Genomic DNA, 25,729 nt, shown 5'->3' with positions numbered 1-25,729 from the left:
GAAAGAGATTTGTGGTGCATGAGGGGAAAGAACATCATGAACTTGTGGGGAGCTTAGTGTCCATACACGGTCTGATGCAGAAAAGGGGAAGGAGGAAATCAGAGTTCCCCAAATGGGCCTTTATCAGATCTCAAGGAAGTTGGTATCATGCCTCTTATCAAGGCCAACCCATAGGATTAGGGTAGGGAGGCAAAATCCCAGGCTTTTCAGAAGTGGATCCTTAGGAAATGACAGTAGAGGGAAAGTGCCTAAGTCGCTCAGGGTAAATGGAGGAAATGGGGCATCACTGCACATTCAGACAGCACCTGCATGGAACCTACTGGTAGGTAAACCTTGGGGGCTGGGGGTTTGGGGATGGACTCATGAGTCTAGTATGTGGGCAGAAAGGTGCTTGCAAGTGTTAGAGGGAACTAATGGACAGGAGACAATTTCCAGTGACCACTGAGTCTGAGCTTCTGTTGTCAAGGGAGCCTGAGAGGATGGAGCTGTAGCTTGCAACTGAAAATATGCACTACACCACACTTCACTACAGAGGTGCAGTGAAATAGGAAGGGGGGGCCTTCAAACACAGGTAGCATCTTAGATTTAGTAGGAGATTAGGTCAATAGTAAATGGGCACAGTGGGAGGGAATACGCCCAGAGGTTGGATAGGATGAAGGTTTGGGTGCTGATACGGGGGCTTCATTTTTGGAGACTTTTTCCAGAGGGCAGAGAGGAGGAAAGGCAGAACAGGATGGATGTCAGGACTTGTATAAGAAGAAGGTCTTAAATTCTAAACAAGGGTATAGTAAAGGTAGTGTGGCCAAGAGGCAAAGAAGAAATGGTGGATCCAGATGGCTTCAATGAGTATTGCAAGGTCAGGCATGATGGGCAGGGGTGCATGGGCTCAATGGGGCCCTATCCAAGGTAAATGGAAATAATGGAGATGAAGAAAGGAGGAAGAGGAGGAAGTGGCGGGACTGGCTGTAGAGTTTTGTAGGAACTCACTTCATGGAACAGAAAGAGAAAAGAGGAAACAAGGCTGGAGTGGAAGAGGGGAAGGAAAAGGCAGCCTAAGGGAAGGTGCTGGCCTGAATCAGTGGAAGATCTGGAGGAGCCACAGAAAACAGTTCTTGAAGAGAAGGTGGGATAGAGAGAGGATGGAAGAGTTTGAGTGGTGAAAGCAGGTCAAAGTAGTGGGCACACCCGTATGGAGAAGAGATGACGGAGTCCGATGAAGTGACAGGCCCTGGGTGGTTGAGAGAAATGTGGGCCACAGAGAGGCAGATGTCTTCCTTTGGCCAAGGAAGCAGAGAAGAAATATGTCACAAGGGGAAAGGCTGCAAGAAAGAATGTGGAAGTGGGACAATGAGGCAGTGCAACAGGGGAGTCACCTACAGAAGACAGACAGGGTGGAGGGGCCCCCAGGGAAGGATGGAGGGCAGAAAGTGTGGTGAAAGGGAACCAGGCAGGACAGTCACAGGCAGGACAGCCATAGGCAGGACAGCCACAGGTGAAGCAAGGTGAAAGGGGAGGTCCCAGAGTAGGAACAAAGGAACCTGGAGTGCTCAGAGCAGCCTTCAAGGTTCGGTTTGGGGAACAGAAAGCGTAAAAGGGGTGGACAGCAATGGGCAGGAAGGAATGGCTGCTCTTAAAGCACTGAACTTTGTTGCAAAGGTGCGAATCTTGGGCCAGGCTCTTTGCTATGAATGCAGTGGGGAAGGGTGGGTTGGGTGCAGGGGATGGGGTTTGGGATGGGCTTTGGGTTGGGATTGCCTGGGTTGGAAAGGAGGGAAGGATTGGGAGCAGTGGGGTGTGAGTGGGAGAGGAGGTAGGGAACCAGATGGGGAGAATCGAGCCAAGTTCTGGGTTGGAGGAAACTCTTATTTAACTGAGCTGGTGGGTTACATATCTAATGTTGCGGGTGATGAATATAGGCTGGGGAAGACATCTAAATCCACCAAAAGAAGTAAATGAAAGTGGTTTCTTGTAGGTCGAAAGGTCAAGGTAAATGGCTGGTTTTTAGGAAACAACTTAGAACTTGGGAAACACAGGGGGAAGTTTCTGTAGGCCTATCTTGTAAGGGATCTGAAAAAAGGAGTGGGGATTAAGGAAAACCGACAATAGTAAGCACCCATAAGAAACAGGTTGAGGCCGAAGATACTGACACAGTCCCTAAGAGTTCTATCAGGTGGGAGGACAAGAAGTATGGGGTGAGGAAGCATTAAAAGAACAAGTTTCCAATGCAGACTGGTGTTTGGGGTCAGAGGTGTGTTAAAGGGCAAATAGGGAAGGAATGACGTGGTTCCAGGCAGAGAGTTCCAGGCCTAATGAGGGTGGGGAGGCAGAAGATGAGATGTGTTGAGTGGGAAGTTAAATGGCAAGCATTAGAATGGTCTAGGTGTGAAATGAGGGAGTGATGCCAGGGAGTCAAGGTGGCCGTCCACATCAGTGATTCTTATCTGGGGTGGGGGGTGGGTTTCACCCGAGGGAGGGCTGGGGGCATGGACCCCCAGGCAGGCCTATCCAATCATCTGAGGGGTGAGCAGTGTTCAGCTCAGAAAAAGTAAGGGGAAAAAAAAAGCAATCTCTAAAAGGAACACAGACAATAGCAAAAGAGGAAACCGAGCCCAAAAGATGCTTGTGATAGGCCGCCTTGGGGTCCTGCATCCTCGGGTGAGAATCGCTGGTGGACGCGGGAGGATGGAGAGCCGGCAGACATGTGGAGTGCGAGGGGAAGACGCATGTGCGACGGGGCTGATGGAGGCATCAGGGTCAAGACTGTCAGGTGTGGGAACACAGTTCCCGACAGACCAGGACAAGGATGACAGCGAACAAATGGATGTAGCCGAAAAGGCACCGGGACCATGGTGGTGGAGCTGGGGTTTCTAACGCCTCGGTCCCAGACTCGAGGACTCAGGTGGAGGAGTAAGTCCCAGAGAAGGACCCAGTGACATAGAGGACGTGGGCTGTGTGGGTGAGAGCAGAGAGCAGGGGATCTGTTGTCACAAGGAGGGAAGGTGCAAAGGGGAATGGAGACAGCGTGGAAGGAGAGCGTCTTGGAAGACATGGGTGCTAAGGAGGGAGGAGGCGGGAGGAGGGTGGGACTGACAGGAGCACCCAGGAGGAGCGGAGGAGCAGGATCTCAGGCAGGACAGGAGAGTCAGGTTGAAACTGGGTGTGTTTGTACCAGGGGGATGAGGATGGGCAGAGAGTGAGACATGAATGAGTGACAAAGACAAAACTGCTGTGGTGACAGGAAGAAGGTAGGAGATTCAGAGGCAGAGGCTCCCCAGAGTGTTTTTACACAATGTGAAAGAAAGAACGTGAAAGGAATCAGGAAGGCTTAGGAAGTCAGGGTTGTGGGGCCCTGGAAAGGACTCAGAGCCTGGGCCACTGTGACGTGAGCATGGACAGCAGAGCAGGTGGATTCAGTACAGGATGTGTGACACAGAGAGGACTGCGTCTGGTGGAGCAGTGTGTGTGGGGCCAGGTCAAGAAGGGAGGACACACCTGAGAACATGAATTAGGCCAGTGGCAGAATCACAGGTGGTGCTGAGAGAACGCAGGAGGGTGCAGGTGGGACAGTGCCGTGCTTTGCAGTAGAGGAGGAAAGCAGGAGAAATGACCAGCCTGGGCCCAGGAGCTGGGAGCTGCGAGAGCAGAGGGTGAGTTTGCAGCATATGGGAGGGCAGGACAGAGGAGAGGTGTTCCCCAATGGGCAAGAAGAATGAGTTGGAGCAGGTTATGGAGCCCAGCAGCTTAGAGAGGTGAGCTTGTTGAGAGGATCAGGGCATGTGTTGCAGCAAGGGAGGCATGCCAAGAGTAAGAGTGTGGGTGTGAATGTAGAGAATCCTTCTTTTTGCCCAAAAGGGGCAAAGTGTTTGATGCAGGTCATGGAGGAGAAAGCATGGTGTGGGTAAGCCAAGGGAGGAATGAAGGAGAGGTGTGATGAGGGGAGATAACCTTATGAATTTTTGCCGGGCTTAGTATCAGTAAAAGGGCTGACATGGAATAGGGGAAGGTGGAACGCAGAGTTCCCAAAGTGGGGGCACTGGCAAATCTCAGGGGCAAGTCAGTGGTATGTTCGGTATCATGGCTGAGTATAAGAAAATTTTAGGGAATAGAAGTTAAATCCTAGACAACAATCAAGTGGGGTAACAACACTTCACCTGTCATGGTAACTACTTCATTGAATGGGAAAACAGAAAAAGAAGAAACTTTGTAGAGGATGATGGTAAAGCAACCCCAACTGATATGGAAGGCAGTGATGGCAATCACTAAGGTCAGGATTTTGAAAGCAAACAATTAAAAATGTAAAATTTGCAAGTGTGGGGGTTGGACATAGGTTACTATGTGTTTAGTGTGGTGTCCAACAAAATCAGCAGAGCCAAAATGAGAAAGAAGTATTACTCTGTTTAACAAGACTGAAATTAAGGGGACAGTGTACAGGTTAAATCACTTTGAGATTTAGGAATGTCAGAGTTGGTATGGTGGGTATTGTTGCCCCTTGATCCAAAGTATGGAATAATGGCAAAGAGGAAAAGTATATAGAAAGAATTTGTTATTAGGGAATTTGGTGGCTGCCTTAAAGCTCCTTGAGTGAAACACGTGATGAATGCTAGAGTCAGGAGAATAAATATCCGATGTAGAGATAGGTTTATGAAGTGGAGTCTGAAGGATGAGCTTCATCAGCAATCCTCAGAACTCAGTTCTACTAGTCAAGGATGCAGGTAAGTATGTTGGACACCAAGAGAACAGGAAGGAAATGTTTTGAACACTGGAGGTGGGTCACAGAGGAAGCTTATACATATTCACATTGTGAATCGATTTCAAGGACAGATGAACAAAGATTGGGCGGTACCAATAGAACAGGGTTTTGTTTTGTTTTTCCCCTAAGGCAAAAGGCAGAAATGAGTGGGTATACCATGATTAAATTGCATTCTGTAGAGACAGGATCATTTAAGTAAAGTCAGCAATAAAAATTAGAGATATTGAGGATGATGGGGTAGAAAGGGATATCAAATAGGATAGGAAGATGGCTTGAAAGGAAATCAGGGCAATTTCAGTGAGTTTGAGGAATGGCAGACTGGGTACAAGACAAACGAGTTGGTAAATAAGGAGATCTCAGACTGAGAATCCTGGCAGATCTTTCAATGGGTTAGACTGTAGGAATACTGATTTTAAAGCCAGGCTGAAACAAATTCTAGTGATAAAGGAAGGGGAAAGGGTGGCTGAATCATAATGTTCTACCAATCCTGCTTTTTTTTAGTATTTGAGTTAAAATTCAGATTAAATGCTTGGCTTAGAAGAATGCAGTTTCACTGAGCCTCATTAATATGGATCCCAGTGGGTGAGTGGAAGTGTTAAAAGTAAAAAACTCTGAGGCAAATCTTACTTCACTGAAGTTGTGTTTTTAGTACAGAATGCCAAGTTAATATGGTTAATACTGAACAAAAAATAATGGAAGGGTGACTACAGATTCAGAGAAGACCTCGGGGTCCATCAGATTGTATAGTAGCTTAAGATGGCACTTTAAGGAAGTGTAGGCAGAAAGTCGAGAAATTAAAATAATTATGAATCATTATATGGCAGGCAATATTTCCAGTGAAAATCAGAGAAAATAAACTCACGTACATGTACTGTTACAGCTGATCTTAGAATGAATATTTTCTATTAAAGACTGTTTTAAAATAAGTTATTAATATTTGTTGAAATGTTCCAGATAACAAGAAATATGATACAATAAAACCTGATAAATAAAAGCAATATAAAGATTAGAATGGTTCTGAATAGGCAGTGGAATAAAAAGTTAAGTTGGTAGTGGCATTAAAAAGGTCCAAAATGGGGAACAACTGGTAGAATGTTGTGTATATAATATATATTGTTACGGGTGCAATAAATATTCAGGGGAAACAGAGCTGCTGAAAGAGAATGAATGCTTAGAAGGAATGTTGCCTTAAAGGCTTTTCTAAAACTTTTTAGGTAAAAGACAAAGTCTTGGAGGAAGAAAGATAATAAGTAGGACTAATTACATAGAGACTTAGGATGTCCCTAGTCTTTCAAGAAATTGCCCAACCTTTGCGAGAAGGTGTTATTGGTAATATATTGATGTTGGGTTAAAGCAAATTTTTTCAGATAGGGTAGATTTTTATACATTTATAAAGTAAAGGGGAGTAGAAAAGATTAAAGATAGATCAAAGAAAGGATAATTGATGGAACAACTTTCTGGAAGAGATTAGAGGATATGTGTCGTTTGAACTCTAGAAGACTTGATTTTTAGAGAGGATAAAGGAAGAAAGTGGATAATTCTAGAATTAAACACTAAAAGGTTCTATGTGTCTGGCACCATGTGAAGCAATTTACCTATTATTTCATTTCATTTTATCCTATAACAGTTCTAAGAGATCAAATAATTTGTCCAAGATCACACAGTCAGTATGTAGCAGGGCCAGAATTCAAATCCTCATCTGTCTATCAAACCCCTATTTCTTCCTATTATGCTATACTGTTTTCAAGTTGAAGGAAATCAAACCAAGAATTTCTGTTTTTTCACTGTGATTATAAGGAAAAATATTATTTTTCTGAAATGAGACATATTGATGTTTAAGACCTTGAGGTGATAGGTAAAATTTGGAATATCTGTGATGGGAAAATGCAAAAAGGAAGGAATGGGTAGAAGATGCCTGTTACCATCTATGCCCTGGAATTTCACTTCTTTCATGGCATAGCATAGACTTTAGATTGGCCATGGATTAAAAATTTGAGAATTCTGACAAAAACTAAATAGAAAGGAGTTTGTTTTTAAGTAGGTATATGATGGGTCAAATATAAACTTACTACTAATGAAACTTTAAATAATTCCCTAAATGCCAAACTTTTATAAACAAAAATCAAACAAACCATCAAGCAAAAGAGTCCACAGCCAGCAGACCAAATGTTGAAATCTCTGGGCTAATTTGTAAGATCTATGTTTTAAAAATCCTTAGTGAACAGGGGCAAGAAAACCTCTCCTCTTTTTCTCTCTTGGTGGAAATGTTTTCTGTTGTTGTTGTTGGTTTTTTCCTATGCTATATGTAATTTCTATATTGCTGTTTTGTGTATTTTGGTATTATAAAATTGTACTTCTTAGATTCTGTTAAGAATACTTCCTGGGGTGTGAGCCACCTGAGTTATTAGTTAGCAAAATGAACCTGGGGAAGTGGGAAGAGCTAGTATTCTCAATTGGCAAGGGACTGATTCTTCAATGGGTTCAGCATTTCACTTCCCTCTGAAAGTAAGTGGCAAAGTAATAGCATCCCTTAAAAAACAGGACGCTGGTGAGAGGTAGAATAGCGGGAGGAATTTTGAAACATGGAAGGATGGCTACTGGAAAAGAACTGACGAAGTGCAGAGTCTCTCCAGACAATGGTAGAAGCCACAGCACTACATTAAGATTGGGCTCAAATACTAGTTTAGAAAAGGGTAAATAAAACTAGGTTTACTTAAGAGTAGAGCCAGCTTAATTACTGGCTAGTGGACATATTTCAGACAAATCTAACTGGAGAGAAAAATAGACCAGGAGAGAAAGCGAAGTTATATGGAGATGGAACTAGAGAAACCTCACAAAGGGATAAAGGAGGTAATTAAAGGTTAAAGCCAGATAACCTCGAGCTCAAAGGAGAAATACTGGAGGCCAGATAGAAAAGTGCCTTCCTACTCAGGGGGTTATGGATCCAGGGTGGCTAGAGGATAGAAGTAGAGTTCCACCCAGGGCCAGAGGGAACAACCTGGGATTCAGACACAGCAGTGGTGCCAACTTGAATCTACCTCGTGCTAGAGTCTGAGTAGCCTGGTCTATCACCCAACACAGATAAGACTGGACAGAGGCTCCCAGGAACCAACATCTAAGAAGGGAGTTTGGAGAGGGGCTAAAAGAAAGTAGGTTAAGCCCCAAATGTAACTGAATGATGACCAGGGATAACTATTTACTAGTGCTTTTATGATTTCTTGTAACTCTGTAACTTCCCCAGTATTTGTTAATTTTTTAACTTCCGTTTTTCCTGTACTTACGAGCAGTAAAAGTTGTTCAAAACATAAATGTGATGTGTGTGCTTATTTCTGTGAAAACTGGGTAACAGTTATGAATATTGTGCAATGAATATGAGAAGAAATCAAGGAGGAAAATGGCGGTGGGGGGAATCAAGTAGAACAAATACTGACATTCACAAGAGATAGGTCATGAGACCTTCCCAAGTCTCCAAATAAGTAAATACTACTATTGACACTAGCTGGCTGCCTTTTAGGGGCTGTTTTTCCCCCTGCAAAGACTGCATATGGGTCAAGCTGGGAATTAAAAGCCCTTCTTAATGTGGACACACATGGTTGGCTAAGCCACTCACTAGGCTGAGACATGCTCTCAGACACCAGCCTTATGCTACAGGACCTTCGAAAATGATGTATTTTAAAATGCCAACCATCTACTACATAACCAAGTTCAATCTAACTAGATAGAAACTTCGAGGAGAAGTGGGTCAAGATTCTTCATAGGAGACATCAGGTATATGAACTGTCACAAGTGGTCACATTATTCCAACAGAAAGCTTGAGTTCCTTTTTGTGCTATACACACTCAGTTTCTCTTTTAAGATTAAGTGTTTAGCAAATTTTACTCAGAGATTTAGTTTTAAAATTATTTCTGCAGCAGTAACCAATTTTATAAATATATATATTCACACACACACACAAACACATACAAACACACACTCATTATCATTACATTAAATTCTAGAAAAGCATCACATTCTTAAACTGAGCATTTGAAGAGTTGAAGAGCTCTCAAGGTAATGCATTCTGAATCACGTAAGTATCTCCTCCCTTCTAAGGGTTAGTACCTGCCGTAGGGTCATCATCAGGCAAACGAACAAGAGTGTAACATATTCCTGGTTGGTTATAAGGAAGGCTGGGGGCTGGGATACAACACAGCACTTCATAGGAATCTGATGGCTCCATCTGCACTGTCACTTTTTCCAGCAGCTGGTCATTGAGAGTGTTGGTGCAGTCAAACTGAAAAGTCAGTAAATGGAAAAGTTGTGAAGGATAACAAGTTATTCTTCCCACTCATAACCCACTACTCAGCTCTGGAACCCACTATACCTTCTATCTCTAAAGAGCAGGGTAGGTCTCCTCCTAAGATTCTTCTTTTGGCAACAGGGAGAGCCTTATTGTTGAGGTCTTTTGTTTATATTATTCATCAGTTTTTTCTCTTTCCTGAGACTGCTGTACCAAACAAGATGGCAGAAGTCTGATGGCTGTCAAATCTAAGTTCTTAGAATTAGCCCACTTAATCTACCCTGATGTTAAATGATGATTTAAAAAAATTGGTTATACTTTATGTTGTCCAACTTCTTCACACATTTCAGTTTTATGTCCTTTAGATTTTAACCATCAAAAGTTGCCCATCACATGAAGGGATCTCTACAGCTCTGGCGTTAAGCAAGAAAACCAGAAATTCTGCCAAATTAATTATCTATAAAAGAAACTAGAATTATAGGTAAAGGATATTTGTCTCAAAGCATACCAGTTTACACTAAATCCCTACAGGAGTCAAGGGCATTATCTTACCTGGAACACAATGTGATTGGTAAACATGTGCTTGATACATCGAACAAAATATTCTGTCTCTGCTTCTGTAAGTTGAACAGGCTCAGAAGACTTGAACAAGGGTCCTATATTCACAAACTCAGGAATGGCAGCCAATTGTTCTATCAAGAAAAAAGAACGCAGGCTATGAAGAAGACAGGGAAAGACTTTACTCTGGATGCTTAAAAAATGCTTTAGTTGGCCTGGTGCGTTGGCTCACGACTGTAATCCCAGCACTTTGGGAGGCCAAGGCGTGTGGATCATGAGGTCAGGAGATTGAGACCATCCTGGCTAACATGGTGAAACCCCGCCTCTACTAAAAATACAAAAACATTAGCTGGGTGTGGTGGCGGGCGCCTGTAGTCCTAGCTACTTGGGAGGCTGAGGCAGGAGAACGGCGTGAACCCGGGAGGCAGAGCTTGCAGTGAGCCGAGATCGCGCCACTGCACTCCAGCCTGGGCGACAGAGCGAGACTCTGTCTTAAAAAAAAAAAAAAAAAAAAAGCTTTAGTTTCCATAGCCTTACTAATAGTTGAACATTCAACTAATATGTCCCCAAGTTTTAGTGAAATAATCTTTTAAGTAAGTGAGCTTATATATTAATGAAAGCAAAAGAAAAAAAAAAGAAACTAAATACTTATTTTACAATGAGTTCCCTGTTAACCAACGAGGTACAGAAAAGAAAAACATTCCCAGTGAGCAATTACAAACTGGAAAGTTCCTGGACTCCGGGTAGCCTCAGCAATTATACCCTATGGTGTTCAGCCACATGAAGATTTCCTATATTGAGAACTGATCAAATTGAGTAAGACTGGTGGACTTTATTATATTTACAATGCCAAGGGGAAAGATTATTACGTCTAACCATCAAATCATCATACCTTGGAAAATGTCTTGCCTGGAAGGAGCCAACTTCTCTGGCTTAGTAGCCACAAATGTGATTTCTATAAAGACAGATATGAGCAAGTAAGTGACCTTCTCCCCGTACTATCAAGCTAGCAATGCAGACAGAAAGAGAGGAGAGCAGATATTTCTAGCAGATATATAATGAGCTATTACTAAATCATACTTACAGGTTATCTGTCACTTCTGATAGGGGGACACTCAAATTAAAATGTATGTAGTGAACATATGTTGTGGAATCATAAAGTAAGCCCTAAAAATATAGAATTTGCTTTAAATGGACTAGGATGTACAAAAATTACTCAGAAAAGGAAAAACAATTTATTTAAAGAATCTTCTCATGAACAAAATAGGAAAAATTACTTATATCAACAGAAAAACTGAAAATGTTGAAAATAAGCATAAAATTTTTTCTTCCCAGTTTTGTGTTCTAATCACTAAACATTTATGTCTTCTGTTTTTGTTTTGTTTTGTTTCAAGTTTTAAAATTAGATATTCTTTGGGAATATTTTTTATGATTGTGTCCCGTAAATTCTTTTAAGACGAACCTCCAATAACAAAATCAATTAACTTAGAGATTATCAACTTCAGAAAATAAAAATAGGAGGCAACAGCACTATTAACTGCTCTGAGATGCACAGTGGCAACTGACTTCAGATACTGTAACACTTTGCATTAAAAAAAAAAACCTTTATCTTGGAGTGTATTTCATATTACTGCTTTTATGTAAAAACCAGGAGTTTTTTAAAACTCTAATAAAAATAGGTCTTAAATCTAAAAGATTTAGAAGGGGTGACGATCGGCCGAGCACAGTGGCTCCCTGCCTGTAATCCTAGCACTGTGGGAGGCTGAGGCAGGTGGATCACCTGAGGTCAGGAGTGCAAGACCAGCCTAGCCAACATGGTGAAATCCAGTCCCTACTAAAACTAGAAAAATTAGCCAGGCGGAGTGGCGCATGCCTGTAGTCCTAGCTACTTGGAAGACTGAGGAAGGAGAATCACTTGAACCTGGGAGGTGGAGGTTGTAGTGAGCCGAGATTGCGTCACTGCACACCAGCCTGTGTGACAGGAGCGAGACTCCATCTCCAAAACAAACAAACAAAAAGAGTGACAATTACATGAGTATTAGAGAAAATATGCTAATATTTTTTAGTTTTGCAAAACTACTTATACACCGAAAAACGAATAGAGTTAACCTGCTTTCTGTTCGAAGACAGGAGCCATAGCAAGAGGAATTGATTTCATGTCAAATGGTTTTTCTGAAGGCTCCAACGTGTACTGGTGTAAGGCTTTTTCCATCCCTGGTACGGAGACCGTCAAACCTGTGAAACACAGAGAAATCTCAGCATTATAACCTCTTGCCAATCCTCAAATCTAAATAGGCCCAGGTTTGTAATATTTATCACAGCTTTCTGAAGGAAGAGAAAAATATAACCAAAAGCTTTATAACCTAAATATAAAAATAAAGGATATTCTTGAAATTACCTTATAAACTTATAAACTGGCTTATTTCATTCAGGGAAACATGGGAACATAGCATACACATTTTCTTTTTTTTTTTTTTTTTTTTTTTTGAGGCGGAGTCTCGCTCTGTCGCCCGGACTGGAGTGCAGTGGCCAGATCTCAGCTCACTGCAAGCTCCGCCTCCTGGGTTTCCGCCATTCTCCTGCCTCAGCCTCCCAAGTAGCTGGGACTACAGGCGCCCGCCACCTCGCCCGGCTAGTTTTTGTATTTTTAGTAGAGACGGGGTTTCACCGTATTAGCCAGGATGGTCTCGATCTCCTGACCTCGTGATCCGCCCGTCTCGGCCTCCCAAAGTGCTGGGATTACAGGCTTGAGCCACCGCGCCCGGCCAGCATACACATTTTCAACAAAATGTATGTACCTCCCAGAAAAGAAAGCAACTTAGCTATATGGGAACGACGATAGCATAAGAAAATGGGAAAAAGGTAAACCCATCCAAGAGGGAGCTCAAGGAGAACCAGGAATAAGTGAGCAACGTTCTTAAAAAATGTAAGGGCCCAATCTATATTCTTATAGATTGTTGCATAGGAATTACCATTACCAAATTAGAAACTGTCCTATAAACACAGGTTTCTCTAGAAATGGAAGCGCATTCAAAGACAAAAACCAAGCATTTGCCTAGTGAAGTTAGCTCATATGCAAATCATGAAATATGTTTCCTAGACACCATTTGAGGAACAAAAGTGTACATCCTTGGCTTTCACTGACCATTAAAGATATATGTGGCATTTAGTGCCATCTGCCTCTGCTGCAGCACATTCAGATAGAAGGTAGCTCTGTCTCGTACTTCATCATCAGTATCCATCATACACCTGTCCAGGAGAAACAGAATAGTCATGTCACAGTACCCCAAAGACTTCTAATAGCTCTACTACCAAATCTAAAGGACACAGCTCAGGTCGTCATCTGATACTATCTTTAAAAAAGTGCTCAATAATAGCCAACAGTAGCTGCTAAAGTCTCCACAAATCTTGGGTACCGTCCTGAATTACTAAAGAAATACTGTTATTGTGAATCACAAGCACTACAGAAGCAGGCATTAAAATAACGAGGAGCACAAGAACATGAAATAGCAGTCTGGAGTCTTTTCTTCCATCTGTAACCACATGACCCTGTTGAAGACTTAGACTTTTTTGTAATTAGGAAATGAGAGTATTATACTTTTCAAGGATACTAAAAAGATAAATTCAAAATCCAGACATTGTTATTGCTCAAATGACAATTTATGTAAACTAGCCAACCTTTGGCTTGTAATTTATCTGCTTCAATTATAAGATGCAAACACAGTTTGCTAAAGCAAGTCTTTTCCTCATCAAACACAGAGTCATGAAAACAATGAAAAACTATTATTTTCAACTCTGCATAGTGAATTACCTAATAGCTTTTTAAAGTAAGCCTGTTGTACAAATTGAGGCATATGTATTTAAGTCACTTTCTCAAAATCATGTGAGAGAAAGCCAAAGTCTAAGGCGACATGTACCTAGCACATAAAACCCTATGGAGAACTAATGTTTTAGGGAATGGGGCTGGGAAGAGAAGCCCTATAAATAAGAGTGGGGAGTGATGGAAACATGTAGGCTATTGCGTAAACCAAGGCTAGAGGCTTTCATGAAGTGATCAGTCAATAGCACATCCAATTGATTGAGAGGTATACATAATTACTAAAAAGGGAAAGGAATTGCCATTTGCCCCTGACTTGCTCCAACAGCTCTACTCTTAGGCCTTAGAGTACATCAGCTCTATGGTACAATGAGGATTTCACTATTTAACCATATAGAATTCTTATTTTTTAAAAAAAGACATTATTTAACTTACCTCTGTAAAAGTACAAGGATGCTTGGCAGAAGACTCTCATTCTGAGCCCCAAATTTAGCCAAAGCACTCACAGCAGCTATAATGAAGCATACAATTATGCTACATAAATATTGGTTTCTCAGAGTTAACCAATAACCATTTGAAAAAAAATTAGAAAAGTGTTCCCATGTTTAGTGGAGATAAACCCTCCTGTTTTATTGTTTCTTGATCTTATTTCTTTGATACTGTTAAGCAGAAACAGAATTCTGCAAGCCCAAGAGAGCTCTTGGAAGACAGGAAAATCTTCCAAGAATTGAGGAAAAAGCTTCATATAGATTTTCTGTAGGAGCTGTATCTCCACCCCACCACAACCCCTTATATATCACACTGATGTGATTAAGCTTTAATCTCAAACAACCAGCCCCAAGCATAAAAAGAAATTCTATTATTAAAATTCCTCTCATTCAACAAAGATTGATCATTCACCAAACTTTTGTCAGGAATTGTGCTAGGTACTGGGGCAGATAAAAGACATGTCCCTGATCTCAAGGAGCTATACTCTAGTGGGAAAGATAGGTATGTAGAGAGAGAATTATGGCACATCACAGTAAGTCCATGGAAGAAATATATCCAGGATGCTATGTGAATACACAGAAAGGAACTAAATCAGAATTGGTGGTGGAAAACTAAGCCAAGGAGTTAACACATATTACTTGGGCTAAAATCTGAAGAACAAGTACTGTTAGCCAGAGGAAAAAGGCAGGGTAAGAGTAGGATTAGAGGCAGAGAAAATAACAAGTTCAAATGGCCACTGCCCAGAGAAGAAAGTGTGGTATATTACTGGACAGTTGGGGAAGGCTGAGCATAGGACCCATGTTGGAGAGCAAGAAGAGACATGGGAGAGACTGGAAATAAAACAACATTAGGGTATGGTTTAATCTCATTATTAAACGATATTAAATATGAGATAAATATGTATATTTGAAAGTCCCCCCGCCCCCTTTTTTAGCAGAGTGTAAAGAATAGGCTGGATATATGTGAGTCTAGAAGCGGTCAGATAGTTAGGCATCTGAAATGATGAGAGCCTCAATCAGCACCATGAAAATAGAAGAGAGAATGAAGAAATATAAAGGAGACACAATTGAAAGCACTTTGCTAAATAACAGATAGGGGCTGTAAGGCAGCAGAACAAGATTCTATCTTGATAACTGAGTGGATGATGAATGTGAGGTTAGTTTGAATTTCAGGCTGAATTTGAAGTGCTTTAAGTTATCTGGACAAACAAGTTCAGGAAAGAGACATGACTGGAATGTCACAGCCTGTCAGTAGAGCTCTGAAAATGATCACCAAGAAGAATGTAGATGTTGAGAAGTCAAAACCCTACAGAGAATGAATATTTTAAGGAATGGGGCTGGGAAGAAGAGCTCTATAAATAAGAGTGAGGAGTGATGGAAACATGTAGGCTACTGTGGAAACCAAGGCTAGAGGGTTTCACCAAGTGTTCAGTCAATAGCACATCAAGTGGAATGAGTGTAAACAAAGATAAGAACATTAAAGTATCTAACTTGATTCTACAACTAGTTTATAAGTAATTTTCAATAAAATTACTTCAGAGGTTTTTTAAAGGAGAGCTACATCATACTGAGTTAAAGAGAAAAATGGATAATGAATTCATGCAGGCAGCTAATAATGGCTACTTCCAGTTTTTCTACGAGGGGAAGGAAAGTATAGAGTCAGTAGCTAGTGAAAGGCTTATAGAGAGTTTACATCTTTAATGGGAGAGATTTGGATCTATTCATATGCTAAGGGGAAGAAAGATTAGGGAGGAAAAGTCACTTAAAAATATACATATAGAAACATATAAACAAATTCTACAAACATTCATAATTATGACTATAACTGAAAAAACAGATAAGCCATCACAGTATTCCTATCACACTGAAAGTGAAGGGTTATTTGTCTCTAATCTAAGGCAAAAATGAGGATGGAAATTGACTACAAAGAAAGATATCTGGGCCCTAAGCATGCTCTAAAATCCCACCATCCAACAGATCCTGCAACTTCATTTTTCAATTTCATTATCACTCTCCTAAGTATTTCAAAAGATCAGCATCATCAATATCAGTGTCCCAATGACTCACCAGCTCTGACAGCCTCATTCTCCAGGACAACCCTATTAAAAATAAAGCGGATATATTTGGAGGGGACAGGCGTTCTAGGGCCCTCTTTGCCCAACAAGTGTAGAATCTTAGTAGCCAGAACAGTGTGTTCACAGTCCTCAATGAATTCACAAAGGTGGGCTAGGCCTGCTTCTTTACTCTCAGGGTTCTCTTCCACAATGCTGATTATGCAGTCCACAATAGCCCGCTTGTACTCAAAGCCTCCCTGGCAAAAAAGAAAATAAAACTGCCATTCATTCTAGGGACACGTTTTGGAGAAATGCTTACACTCCAAGGTTCATGCTTATAAAATTCAAATTTCATTTCCCACCTTTTTGAAAGAAAAAAGTGTTTTTTCTCCAAGTGGGGAAAGTAGAGCAATGGCATGTTTATTAATAAGACAGTAACCAGACTTAGTGTACTACTTGAGAGGCATACTGAGATGATAAAGAAATCTCCTTAAAACACTACGGTATTTCATGGCAATCCTAAGAATTTAAGAGAGCCACTTCCTATGATTAAAAAGTAGTCTACCTACATCATCTCGGAGCATGTTGGAGAGGAAAGTCATCATGACACTGTGCTTTCGAGGGTATTTCTGACAGAGAGCACTAATTGCCTGTACAACCACCACCTGTAGAAAAACAAAAAGAATATTCACTTTTATGACTGTACAACCACCACCTATCAAAAGCAAGCACAGAAAAGACATTCATCTTTGTAACTTTGGCTACTAAACATACTTGCCTACTTACTTACTGCAAGCTAAGACACTGTTGTTGCCTAAAATGACAATACTTGTTCTTCATGGAAGATAACCAAGGAGACCACAAAGGAAAATAAAAAGCAATGTAAAAATAAAGTTCATTCAAGAGATCCCTTCCCTCTGCCTCAGACAAATAATCACATCAAAGATTTTAAAGTGAATCATAAAGATAAAAAGCTTGAACAGACTGATTTCCACAGAAGAAATAGAGAAAGCTATCAAGGATCTATTTCACAAAATGGTTTCTAGGGGAATTTTACCACAACTTGAAAGACCAGTGTCAGCCAGGCATGGTGGCTCACGCCCTGTAATCCCAGCACTTAGGGAGGCTAAGGTGGGTGGATCACCAAAGGTCAGAAGTTCGAGACCAGCCTGACCAATATGGTGAAATACTGTTCTCTACTAAAAAAATACAAATATTAGCCGGGTGTGGTGGCGTGGGCCTGCAAGTCCCAGCTACTTGGGGAGGCTGAGACATGAGAATTGCTCGAACCTGGGAGGCGGAGGTTGCAGTGAGCTGAGATTGCACCACTGCACTCCAGCCTGGGTGACACAGAGAGACTCTGTCTCAAAAAATAAATAAAATAAAATAAAAATACAGACCTGTGTCAAGATGCATGAAGAAGGTGAGATTTTACCCTACTTGTGGCTAACAAGTTAACCTGTCACAATTTCATGGATGCTGGTAGAAAACATGAGACTCCTGGCTCAGTGATGAAAGACAGTTAACTACTCACAGCAGTAGCAGTAGCCAGAGTATGAGCATTTTGGGGTGGGTTTCCTGAGCCCCAATTTCCAAAGTGCAATGCAAAGAGCCAGATAATACCTGGTCTTGCAGTAGGCTGGATAAGAACCCTAAGGATGGAACCTGAACATTTACAGTGGGGAGTAAGCATGCCTGTCCTTTTTTCTGAAGAAAAACATTACTATATTGGACCATAAACATGTTTGCTTTTTGCTCCAGAGGGCTTTTTGCTCCAAATACTATTAGTATTTTCTGGGGCTGCAAGGAAATCTTCCCTTTCCTTTAGAGGGAGACACGATCTCTATCTTCTAAGGCTGGAAGATGTCCTGTATTATGGAAAGGGAACACAATTGTGATAGCAGGAAACAGACGGCAGTTAGTGCCTAACTTGCAAGATGTGCAGGAAAGAGATGCATGGATAATTCAGAATTGTCTACCAATAATTGGATAACCCCAAATCCATATATACAGTTTCAGAGCACAGAAAATGAAAGAAAATCTCCATAATGTTTGTATGAAGCAATGATACTTAAGCCTAATAAAGATGGCATATATGTACAGAAAGAAAAATTACAGACTAAAATCATTTATAAATATTGATGTAAAAATTATAAAAGTAATATATTAGTTAACAGATTCTAACACTACATTAAAGAAATAATGCACCGTGATGAAATGGGGTTTATCAAGAATGTAAAGATGGTTTGGCATTAGAAAATTGATAAAATAACATCACATTCATGAGTCAGAGGATAATATCCAAAATGCTGAAAAGTCTTTGATAAAATCCAACATCCATTCCTAATAAACATTCTTAAAAAAAAAAAAAAGGAATAGATATGTCCATAAAGTAAACATATATACTTCAATCTTAATGCCAGCATATTACTTAATATGGAAGCCTGAGAGGCACTCCCATTGAGGTCAGAAGTGATGCAAGGATGCCACTATCTCCATAATTATTTAGCATTATTCTGGAGATATTAGCCAATGCAATTAGATAAGGGAAAACAAAGAAACAAGAATTGCAGAAGACAAAACAAACAAAAATATGTTTGTTTTTAGATGACATGATGGTATATATGAAAACTCTAGAGAATGAATAATAAAACTAACTCAATAATTCACCAAGGTAGCAGGATATAAAATTAACATGCAAAACCAGTAATATTCATATACATAAATGATAACCAGGTAGAAGATAAAATGGAATAAAAAACATTTATAATAGCAATGAAAAAGGTAAGTTATTTAGAAATAAGCATTTTAAAACCATTCAAAACTAATATAAAAATATTTTTTAAACAACATTTTTAAAAGGCATAAAAGCAGATATGAACAAATTAAAAGACATCCTTGTTCTTAGGATGTTCAAACATCATCAGGATATATGTTCTCCCCTAACTTATGAATTTAATGTGATCCCAACAGAAAATGTCAACAAGGTTTTTTATGAAGCTAGACAGCTTGATACTAAAGTTCATTAGAAAAATAAACATGTGGCTGGGCACAGTGGCTCACGCCTGTAATCCCAGCACTTTGGGAGGCCAAGGCGGGTGGATCACCTGAGGTGAGGAGCTCGAGACCAGCCTGGACAACATGGTGAAACCCTGTCTCCACTAAAAATACAAAAAATTAGCTGGTCGTGGTGGTGGGTGCCTGTAATCCCAGCTATGTGGGAGGCTGAGGCAGGAGAATTGCTTGAACCTGGGAGGGGGAGGTTGCAGTGAGCCGAGATCAAGCCATTGCACTCTAGCCTGGGCAACAAGAATGAAACTCCATCTCAAAAAAAAAAAAAAAAAAAAAAGAAACATGCAAGAATAGCCAGGAAAACAATGAAAATAAAGAACTATGATGGAGGGCTAAGCATCCTACAAAGCTTCTATATTTAGAACAGAGTGTAGCAGTAGTATATGAACAAACAGACCAATATATAAGTAGAATAGACACTCTAGACACAGATTCAAGTACGTATGCAACTTTTTTGAGTTTGTATGAACATACAAACTCAGCTACATATGATAAAGATGATGTCTCAAATTATTGGGGCAAAGATGGTCTTAAAAATTTTCTTTCAGCTTTCCCCCAATTGTCTATAGAAAAAATTAAAATAACTTTTTTTGAGTTAAGGTAATATGGTTTGGATCTGTGTCCCCACCCAAATCTCATGTTGAATTGTAACTGCCAATGTTGGAGGTGGGGCCTGGTGGGAGGTGACTGGATTATGGGGACAGATTTCCCTGCTTGTGCTGTTCTTGTGATAGTAAGTTCTTGTGAGATCTGGTCATTTAAAAGTGTGTGACACCCCTCCAAACCCGCCTTGGTCATGCTTCTGCCTTGTAAGACATCTGCTCATGTTTTGCCTTCCACCATGAGTAAAAACTCCCTGAGGCTGCCCCAGAAGCAGACACTGCCATGCTTCCTGTTCAGCCTGCAGAACTGTGAGCCAATTAAACCTCTTTTCTTTATAAATTACCCAGTCTCAGGTGTTTCTTTATAGTAGTGTGACAACAGACTAATACATAAGATCTTGCTCTGTTGCCCATGACAGAGTGCAGTGGCATCATCACAGCTCACTGCAGCCCCAACCTCCCAGGCTCAAGCGATCCTCCCACCGCAGCCTCCCAAGTAACTGGGATTATAGGTGTACACCACCATGTCTGACTAATTTTTGTATTTTTTTTGTAGAGACAGGGTCTCACTATGTTGCCCAGGCTGGTCTTGAACTCCTGCACTCAAGCATGCCCCTGCCTCGGCCTCCCAAAGTCTTGGGATTCAAGGTGTGAGCCACCACACCTGGCCTTAAATAAAATTTTGGGGGGCAACTAACTGGGTAGTCAATGGAAAAGGATAAGATTGAATCTGTTCATAGCATATATAATAAAAAAATTCAACAGACCAGAGATCTAAATGTAAAATACAAAACTATAAATGTATTAGAAGAGAACATGAGTGAATTACTCTATACTTTGAAGGGAATATTAATTTTTAATTATGACTCAAAGTCAAATAAAATAAAAAGCTGGTAAATATGACTACCTAAAAAAAATAACACTTTTGCATGACAAAAGACATCGTAAGAAAAGTTAAATGACAAACTGGTAGAAAATACTCATAACATCTTTCACAGATAAAGAGCTAATATCCTGAATATACAAAAAAATTAAGGAAACAAAAGACTAAAAATCCTATAGAAAGTAGGGAAAATGCAGCTGGACATGGTGGCTCATGCCTATAATCCCAGCACTTCAGGAGGCTGAGGTGGGTGAACAGCTTGAGCTCAGGAGTTCAAGACCAGCCTGGGCAATCAATCCTTCTGCCTTTCTCCCAATGGTGAAACCCTGTCTCTACAAAAAATGCAAAATTAGTCAGGCATGGTGGCTTGCCCCTGTAGACTCAGTTACTTGGGAAGCTAACGCAGGAGGATCACCTGAGCCCAGGGAGGTTGAGGCTGCAATGAGCTATGATAATGCAACTGTACTCCAGCCTGGGTGACACAGTGAGATCCTGTCTCAAAAAAAAAAAAAAGATGAGAAGGGGAAAAATATAAAACCGAAAGCAAACTGAAACAAATCTATCTGTATTTCAAGAGAGTTATATAACTGCACTGAAAACAAGGAAGAAATAACCCACTTAGTCAATATTCAACTATTCTGTGTGCAGACGTTAAAAGATCAATTATGAACTAGCAGTTCTTTCCATACTACACATACATAAAATAATAATAATGACACATATATTATTCTTAATTCTTTATTATTTCATTTATACTTCACAATAACTCTGTGAGGTAAGTACTATTATTATCTCCATTGTACAGCTAAGGAAGCTGAGGCAGTAAGAATTTATGTGACTCACCTGAGGTCACATATCTCATAAGTGGTAGAATCAGCATTTAAACCCAGGGATTTTGATTCTAAAGGTCATTCTCTTCACCACCACAAAGACTGCCTCCAAAACTTCTAACTCCTTTGCCTGACATTTTAAATTAGTCTTGTGCATAGCTGCAGCCACTGCCTGGCCAAGGAGGGACAGGGAGATCTCAGTCTCACAGCATCCTGCCGCAGGGCAGCAGTTATTATCCTAAAAATGCTATCCTCTGCATCCTTAGGATACACATAGGATAAATCAGGATATGCATTAGGATAAACCTGCTATCCTCTGCATCATTAGGACACACATAGGATAAATCAGGATATGCATTAGGATAAACCTGCTATCCTCTGCATCATTAGGACACACATAGGATAAATCAGGATATGCATTAGGATAAACTGCTATCCTCTGCATCATTAGGATACACATAGGATAAATCAGGATATGCATTAGGATAAACCTGCTATCCTCTGCATCATTAGGATACACATAGGATAAATCAGGATATGCATTAGGATAAACCTGCTATCCTCTGCATCATTAGGATACACATAGGATAAATCAGGATATGCATTAGGATAAACCTGCTATCCTCTGCATCATTAGGATACACATAGGATAAATCAGGATGTGCATTAGGATAAACCTGCTATCCTCTGCATCATTAGGATACACATAGGATAAATCAGGATATGCCTTAGGATAAACCTGCTATCCTCTGCATCATTAGGACAATATCTACTGCCCTGCAGCAGGATGCTGTGAGACTGAGACGTGAGCAAACTGCTCTCCTCACCGCTTCCTGCCCACACTGGTTGCCATTTTGAGAGTTTAACACTAGGCTGCGCCCTCCCCTCGACCTGAGTTAGGGCTGATGCAGTTTTAGCTGCTACTTGGCGAAGGAGGGCAGGGAAACCAGGCTATCCTACACATATCTAGGATCATACTCACTGCTCTGTAGCAGGGAGCTGTCAGACTGACGTGTGACCAGACCACACTTCTCACAGCTTCTTGCCCACACTGCATACCTGGGAGGAACCCCTCCCTCTCTGCTCCCTGGTCCATGGCACGATTTTGAGAGTTTAATGCTGGCTGTGCCCCACCTTGGGTTGAGTTCAAGTTGATGTGACTGCAGCCACCACTTGGTCAAAGGAGGGACAGGAAACCCAGGTTCCCCCACGCATAGTTAGGACAATATCCAATGTTCTTCAATGGGCTGCTGTGAGACCAAGCCCCAAGCGGACCACACTCCCCACAGCTTCTTGCCCATGCTGCTCACCTGAAGGGTCCCCACCCTCTCTAGTCACAAGCCCACAGCTGGCACCATTTTGAGAGTTTAAAGCTAGGCTATGCTCCACCCTCAGGCTGAGTTTGAGATGATGTGGCTGCAGCTGTCACCCAACTGGGGGAGGGACATGGGATAACAAGCTCTCCTAAACACACTTAGCATAATACTCACCACCCTGCTGCAGGCAGTTGTGGGACTGGAACCTAGCCTATCCAACCCACTGCAGCTTCTACCAACACCAACACAGACTGCTTGTGACCCTGTGGGTTGCTCCAACACCACTAGTGCCCATCACCCACACCACACCAGCTGCCAGGGGCCGGAGAACCCATTCACACACTGGGCTCATTGCTCTCAGTATTTGTTTCTAGCAAGCCACCTGGAGGCCCAAGGATAGCCCTCTAGTACCCACCAACACTGGAGCCAGTGTAAGCTGGGCCTAAAAATAGGCACACGTGATGCTCTGCTGGCACTACTGGAGCCCAAAGACTATGTTTCTAGGTCCCCAGCTAAACTTCACCACGACCTCAACTAATGCCTGTACCCTAAGTCACTGAGGTATCAGATACCACTGACCCTCTGTACTGCTCAAGAGGTCACACAAAGATCCCACTACCACAGGCAGTCAAAATCAAAGTCAAGGTATCTTAATAACAAAATGTATGTCTTTAGAAAAAAACTCACTCCTACAAAAGCAATTTGAAAAAACTGGAACAAGCAACTGCTGCACCAGATGCACAAAACTGTCTGCTTGAATATACAGGTAAAGTTTGTTTTTTGAAAGTCTGGATCCATACTAAGTAGAGAGTAAATAGGGTTATACTAGATTGAGTATAAAGAAAGAATGAAGCAATACAATGTTTCTACTTTTATTCTTTTAACTGAAATTTATTCTTTTATCATCTCTGACATACTCTCACCAGTTCTATACAACCCTATTCTGGAAGTACTTTTTTAATTAGCCAAGAAAAATAAAGGAAAGGCATTTGGATTGGATATAAAGAAGTAAAACTGTTTCTATTCACAAATGGCATAATTATTTATATAGATAATCTCAAGGAATGTGTATAATGATGACTAGAACCAGTAAAGGTACTCAGCAAGATTACAGGATACCACGTTAATACGGAAAAGTATTTTTTAAAAGTTTTTCATTAGTAGTAAACAATAAAAAATTTTAATAAAATATCAAAAGCATAAAATATTTAGATATAAATTTAACAAGAGACTTGCAAGACCTCTAGAGTAAACACTACAAAACACTGCTCAGAGGAATTAAAGAAGATCTAAAGGGAGAGATATACCATATTCATGAAATAGAAAAATAATCTTAAATTAAGATGTCAGTTCTCCCCAGATTGATTTAGAGATTCAACACAATCCTAGTCATAATCCTAGTAGGCTTTGTTTAGTAGAAATTGATAAACTAGTCCTAAATTTCATAGGAAATGCAAAGGAACCAGAATATTAAAAAAGAAAAAGTTGGAAGACCACACTACTTGACATTTAAGAGGTACCATAATGCTACATTAATCAATATTAGTGTGGTAATGGTACTGTATTGACAAATGTTCAGTAACATGATAAGAAGCCCAAAAATATACCTAAAATTATATGGGTATTTGCTTTGTAGACAAAGGTGCCAAAGCACTCCAATAGAAAAAGGAAGTCTTTCCAACAAATTATGGCGGAATACAGTAGATAGCGGTGTGGAAAAAATACTGAACTTACCAAACAAACAGTAATTCAACTTGGATCACTGCCTAAAATGTAAAATCTAAAACCATAAAGCATTTAGCCTAAAGCATAAGAAAATAAGTAGATAAAGGTTTCTTAGGGAACAGTAATAACTATGAAAGAAAAAAATTGATAAATTAGACTTCATAAAAATTTAAAACGTCTGCTTCTCAAATGACACTGTTAAGAAAATAAATAGGCAGCTAACAGACTGGGAGAAAACATGATCATGTTTAAACTCTTACCTTGAACTCATCTGAGATTTCAGACACAAAAGAAGATATCTGCTTCATGAGCCTGTCCACACTGCTCTCACTTCCTGTTTTGAGGAGTGTAGTAATGGCTAAGGTAGCAATGCTTCTGTTTGAGTCTGTGATTAAGTTTTCTAAGTCCAGATTGCAGGCAGTAACAGCAGAGGGGTGCTTCATTGCCACCTTGTGGAAGGGTAAGAAAAAAAATTACGCAAATTGCTTTTGATAAAGGCCAGAACTTAAATTTTAATTGAGGTAAGTGGCAATCCAAAGAGGACAGGATAAGTTAAAAGTCATTGTTGCAAAAAGAATGGCTCCAGTTAACAAGGTATATCTTTTAATAAATGATCAACGGCCAGAGTATAGCATTGTACTCTCTTTTGTTAGAGAGTAACCTTTAACCTAACCTATAACCTTTCTAACATTACCATTTAAAAAAAATTATAATTGGCCTGTATTTCCTTATAGTACACGTGTTCATATATGTCTATTAGATGTTAGGAGCACTGAGAACGGGATCTAGCATAGTAGACAGTGCTCGACAAAGACTGTTAATATCTTAGCACTTAAAAAATACTTCTGCACTTCAACACGCAAACTCCAGCCAAACTGCATTATCTATGGTTACTACATGGTCGGCCATTCTCCTGTGTCCTTGTTTTTGCTGATGTTGTTCCATCTTTTTGTCTATCCCAGTATTGGTATAGAATCCCTTACCCACAATTTGGAAAATCTGAAAAAACTCTGGAAAGCGAAGCATTGGGATGAAAATTTCTTTAACAGCAAAACATGACCCAAACAAATGTGAAACTCTTTGTTAATTTGTACCACTTGACAAGAATAGTCATATGTTTTGTGCAAAAATATTAAGGTGTTTTAATGGTGGGATGCTGCCCCAGGCCCACTGGGGTTAGTAAATAAGATATAACACCATATAACCTTTCTAAAATTTATCTAAAAGCAAATTCTGAGACACATCTGGCCCCAAGATTAGAGATGAGGGATTGTGGACCTGTATCAGCTCTTTAAAAACAATTTAGGTCCTGGTGGCTCACATCTATAATCCTAGCACTCTGGGAGGACAAGGTG

At 40.5% G+C, this 25,729-nt stretch overlaps 1 protein-coding gene across 3 annotated transcripts in view; it reads right to left on the bottom strand.

Annotated features, from left to right (window-relative positions):
* The window catches only part of COPG2 (COPI coat complex subunit gamma 2), a 160,064-nt gene that overhangs the window by 31,754 nt on the left and 102,581 nt on the right, over positions 1-25,729 (bottom strand). For all 3 annotated transcript variants that reach the window (XM_033194246.1, XM_033194247.1, XM_033194248.1), the window contains 9 exons: positions 24,635-24,823; positions 16,516-16,611; positions 15,960-16,203; positions 13,840-13,915; positions 12,733-12,836; positions 11,697-11,822; positions 10,480-10,542; positions 9,582-9,721; positions 8,852-9,023 (listed from right to left, as the gene is read on the bottom strand). In XM_033194246.1, coding sequence (XP_033050137.1) covers positions 8,852-9,023; positions 9,582-9,721; positions 10,480-10,542; positions 11,697-11,822; positions 12,733-12,836; positions 13,840-13,915; positions 15,960-16,203; positions 16,516-16,611; positions 24,635-24,823 — 1,210 coding nt within the window. The remainder of the gene's footprint in view (positions 1-8,851; positions 9,024-9,581; positions 9,722-10,479; positions 10,543-11,696; positions 11,823-12,732; positions 12,837-13,839; positions 13,916-15,959; positions 16,204-16,515; positions 16,612-24,634; positions 24,824-25,729) is intronic.

The sequence above is a fragment of the Trachypithecus francoisi genome, unplaced genomic scaffold (assembly GCF_009764315.1).
Source record: "Trachypithecus francoisi isolate TF-2019V2 unplaced genomic scaffold, Tfra_2.0 Lachesis_group4, whole genome shotgun sequence".
In the NCBI taxonomy this organism is placed as follows: Eukaryota; Metazoa; Chordata; class Mammalia; order Primates; family Cercopithecidae; genus Trachypithecus; species Trachypithecus francoisi.
Note: the sequence above shows the minus strand (reverse complement) of the source record. Positions and strands in the feature narration are given on the sequence as shown.